Source organism: Oratosquilla oratoria, chromosome 39 (genome assembly GCF_046742065.1).
Source record: "Oratosquilla oratoria isolate Oo_2021 chromosome 39, ASM4674206v1, whole genome shotgun sequence".
NCBI classification, from domain to species: domain Eukaryota; kingdom Metazoa; phylum Arthropoda; class Malacostraca; order Stomatopoda; family Squillidae; genus Oratosquilla; species Oratosquilla oratoria.
Window position 1 is genome coordinate 155,001 of NC_134815.1, and position 5,000 is coordinate 160,000.

General features: G+C 40.5%; 1 protein-coding gene across 2 annotated transcripts in view; it reads right to left on the reverse strand.

The window, feature by feature from the left end:
- Positions 1-1,697: 1,697 nt before the first annotated feature.
- Positions 1,698-5,000, reverse strand: part of LOC143020237 (putative G-protein coupled receptor No9) — a 1,159,970-nt gene continuing 1,156,667 nt past the window's right edge. For both annotated transcript variants that reach the window (XM_076176404.1, XM_076176403.1), the window contains exon 8: positions 1,698-4,236. In XM_076176404.1, the coding sequence (XP_076032519.1) occupies positions 2,868-4,236 (1,369 nt within the window). In that variant the 3' untranslated portion in view covers positions 1,698-2,867. The remainder of the gene's footprint in view (positions 4,237-5,000) is intronic.

Genomic DNA, 5,000 nt, shown 5'->3' on the forward strand with positions numbered 1-5,000 from the left:
TATATATATATGTGTGTGTATATATATATATATATATATATATATATATACACACACATGCCAGGGACTTTTGATAGATACCTAGAGGTTGTGATCCCCAAGGATAAACGTCAGATAAAATCATCTCCCTCCCAACCATCTTCAAAACCCGTAAACACTGACATTCGCCCGAGGTGCTGGACCGAGGGACTGTTGTTCGGTTCCCGGACCAGACTCTAGACATCCCTTTATCAATTTCTATCTTCAACCTACGACTGATCGCTTCTTCTCACTAATACAAGACTCCGAGACTTCTTCCCAGAGATGTTTATGGAAGGAACCGTTGCCGGAATTGTGGGGTTTCGGGTTCCCATTCAGTGAAGTTTGAGATAGCAATTATTATAACATAACACACGCACATACACACGCATACACATACACACACACACACACACATATATATATATATACATATGTATATATATTTCTATAAAAAACAGATGAAACAGTATCTTATTCAATCTATACTAATGTAGTCAAAGCTATAAGAGGTTCTCACTCTCTATAGTCGTTTGGAAAGTAACTATGTCTGCCCCCCAAGCCCTCTCTGGAAGGAACGACATCAGAACCTTCTCATGTATTTCTTCTCCTCTTTGAGTCATTATTCTGTCACCTTCGTCTTTGTTATTTTCGTCTTCGTCTCCAGCGTCGTTGCCATGGTTACGGACTCTGCCTTGCCCCTTCACGATTCCAGCGAAGGGTTTTTGAACAAGACGAATTCTTCCGGAAATCGTCATAAAGTCTCAGAATATCGAGGCAACAGTGGGACCTTTCTGGAATTTCATTCCGATTATTTATGCCTCGATGGTCCTTCGAATGAAGATTTTTTTTTTTTTTTTTTTTTTTTTAATGTCGGTGTGTCCAAAAATACATACTCCACGCCAATCTCAAGTTAGAATTTAATCTTACGAAGCCACGGCATTTTATCTTTTACCTATTCATTTTCCAAAAAACATCGTCTTAATTTCATAATTTTCATTTTCAACTGTTGGAATATGATCACTAAATGATCTTTAATTACAAACCTAACTTTCTAACTTTCTCAAAATCTTACTCAAATTCCTTTTTTCTAATCGATGAATAATGGTTTTCCATAAATAATATACTTCCAGAAATCTTCTTTCTTTTTATTAATATGAAATATATTTTCTTCTATTTCTACTCCACTATGGCAATGATTTATGGTTTTGCCCATAAGAGCATGTATGATCTCTGAGCTTTCATCTGGGAGGGTGTAATAGGTGTCGATCACGAGTCTAACACGTGATCCAAGCCAGCGGTGAATCACATCAACCCGAAGGATGACACCTGACCTGGCTTGACCTGTCTCCACAACCGATCTTTCTTTCTCTTTCCCCTTTTTGTATAAGAAAATGTGTGTAGGTGTATTCCAACATGGACACTATGTATAGACTCAAATTTACATAACACACAACACACACACACACACACACACACACACACACACACACACACACACACACATATATATATATATATATATATATATATATATATGTGTATATATATATATGTGTATATATATATATGTATATGTATATATATATATATATATATATATACATGGAGAATGAAAATAAACACCATACTCAATTCGAAGGGTTTGTCATGCCCGACGTTTCGATTACCCTCCACGAATAGTCAACAGAGGTGTAATGCATACAAACTTTGAACTCAGGTATATGTGGTTCTGGTCATAACTGAGATTTGTGTTTATATCCCTCTCTACCATGAGGACGATTCCTGGACGGGAATCGAAACGCCATTATAAAACCTTTCAGTTGAGTCTGATGTTTCTCTATTTTCCGGTACAGATCCCAGACTCTAGATCTTCACACACACAGACACACACACACGCATACACACACACATATATATATATATATATATATATATATATATATATATATATATATATATATATATATACGTATACATGTATTCATGTATATTTTTCCTTGCTTGTCTAGTTCTGCTACGTAATTTACTAAAACTTCTTTCGTGATTAGCCTATTTAGATTCCATCATACCACTCATCAATAATGCGGGTAACTATTTATCAGCTCCGACACAGTTTATTTACACTTACAAAGGGTTAAAGACCTAAATATAAACTGGCACTTAACGATTTTAAGAAAAGGAATTCTTGATTTGTAGTGTCCGCGAAAAGGTCCTGCTAGGAACCCAGTGTGCATTTTGTGGTACAAATCAAAATAAATATATATATATAACATGTCTATACATCCTACTTTGTAAAAATAATATTCATTGCACGTTGTGATCTGGTACGATGATTTTTCTCTTCAAGTACAATTATATGCGTCATGGAGAGTCTATTTTTTTTTCTTTGTCTTTTTGTCTTTTCATAATAAGACGTACACTTAAGCTTCCATTTGGGCCATGGAGATATATTTATGTTGTTTTTATTTTTTTATGCATGACAGTAGAATAACGAGTACACATCAATTACCATTTTATTAGAGGCAACACATATTTCGTAAACAGACATTGACTCGTCTTTTGTTTTTATATTGTCTTATGCATTTCATTAGAGGTAACACATATTTCGTAAACAGACATTAACTCGTCTTATATTTTGTTTTTATAATTTCTTATGCATTTCATTAGAGGTAACACATATTTCGTAAACAGACATCGACTCGTCTTTTTGCTTGTTTGTTTGTTTTCCTACGGGTAGTTCAAGAACCCTACAGGAACTCGCTCGTTAGCGTTGATTGTTCACGGTAGTTATTTTCCAAAGATTAATTCTCGAGGGCCACTCTACAGCATCTCCTCGAGAACTACCATCACTTGGAGTCATCGTTCGCGCCTTCACTGTCGTCCCCGAAGGAGGAGAGATAGATCTGCGGGTTGATCACTGGACCCGGATCCTTCTTTTCCCTGGTGCATATACACTTGCACAGGATCTTCTTGAAGGCAAAGCGGAAGTCCTTGCTGAAGAGGGCGTAGATGCACGGGTTCAGGGCGGAGTTGCAGTAGCCGAGCCAGAAGAGGATGGAGAAGAGGAGAGGGTGGATGCAGTGCGGGCAGAACCCCCGAACGACGTACATGGTGAAGAAGGGCAACCAGCACAGGATGAAAACCCCGACAATAATCCCCAGCGTCTTGGCCGCCTTTGTCTCCATCCGAAACCGCTTCACCTGCGCCTTGATGTTCCTCCGGCCCATCTTCGAAATGAACTTAGGTTTGGACTCGTCCGAGGAAGTGGACGCGTTGTCGCACGAGGTGAAACATGAAGGCGTCGAGGTGTTCGAGGGCGTGGTGGCGTTCAAGGGGGACGTGAGGGGCAGTGAGGTGGTGTGTTCGAGGGGGGAAGGAGGAGCTAAGCGACATCGAGGACTGGCTCTCCCGTTGTGATGCGGAAGCCCCGTTGCCGCAGACACCTCGTTGTTGTCCAACTCCCCCCTCAGGTTGTGGTTGTGGTTGTTGGAGAGGATTTCCACGGCCCCCCGGCCGTTGTTGTCTCTGGAATGGCTGTAGTGCACTGAGTAGAGGTGGCACGGGGGCGGGGTATTCACTTTTTTTCCACCATTCGAGGAGAAGGCCGACTTGTCCCTCGCCTTCCCTCTCCTCGTCCTTCCGTTGTGCCCGCCGTTGAAGTACTTGGCGTGGGCCTTGAGCGACGCCGTCTTGTCCCCCCTCTGGTGGTCCTGCATCGACCCTCGCCCTCGATGTATCCGGAGGGTGAGTCTCTGTTCCTCGAACCTCCGGCCGATCATGCTCTTGTCCCTCGTGGTCCGGAAGCCTTGGTTGATGGCCCGGGTGGTCTCGATGGCCGACCGGTAGATCTTCCAGTAGAAGAAGAGCATCACGAACATTGGGATGAAGAAGGAACCCAATGCGGAGTAGACCACATACCCGATCTCGTTCGTCAGTTCGCAGGTAAGCTGACAGTCCTCCTCCAAAACCCCCTCCTCCAAAACTTCCTCACCCTCCAGCACCTGCGGCGAAGAGAATGTCACGGAGGAAGAGGAGGAGGAGGAGGGGGAGGAGGGGAGGGAGGAGGAGACGAGGTTTTTGTGTCGGTCGTTCCAGCCCACCAAGGGAGGGAAGCAGATGACGAAGGAGGTCACCCAGACGCCCGCGATCAGGAGCTTCGCCCTCGAGGAGGACATGAGGGATGGGTAGGACACGGGGCGAGTTACGGCCACGTATCTGCAGAAGAGATGGAAGAAATAAGAAACAAAGGTTTAGTTACCCTGTGAAAACAGGAAGAGTCACAAAAACGTAGTCATCAAAAAAATAATAATAATAATAATAATAATAATAATAATAATGAAGAGGAATTACTCCACGTATCTGAAAAAGAGATATAGATAAAAAGAAAAAAGAAACCATTAGTTATGCCAACAGGAATAGTCTCCCTCAAAACACCAAAACAGTATTCGGGGTGCTATATTAAAAAAATAATAATAATAATAATAGAAAAGACGAAGAGGACTTCAGACTCTACGTATCTGAAAAAAAGATAGAAAAACAGAGAATAATGAGAAAGTCTCACTCAAAACACCAAAACATAGTCATCGGGGGTACAAGATTAAAAAAAAAAAAAAAACGAGATGAAGAGGAATTCAGATACAATGTATCTGGAAAAAAGAGAAAATACCTAAAAGAAAAAAAAAAAAAGGTCGAAGTACGAAAAAAAAAAAAAAGAACTCAGAAGGATTCAAGACGGATTCGAATTTTCTCAAAGTAGACCGTGTGGTTGTATTTATCTAATATTTTCACAGGTCACATTCTACTTTGTAAAGCTAGCATTCACTGTACGTTGTGATCGGGTACGATAATTTTCTTTTCAAATACCATTATTTCCATTATTTGCGTCATAGGGGATTTTTTTTTTTTGTCTTTTATTCCGTTAGTGATATACATATATACATTATATATATATATATATATATATATATATATATATATAT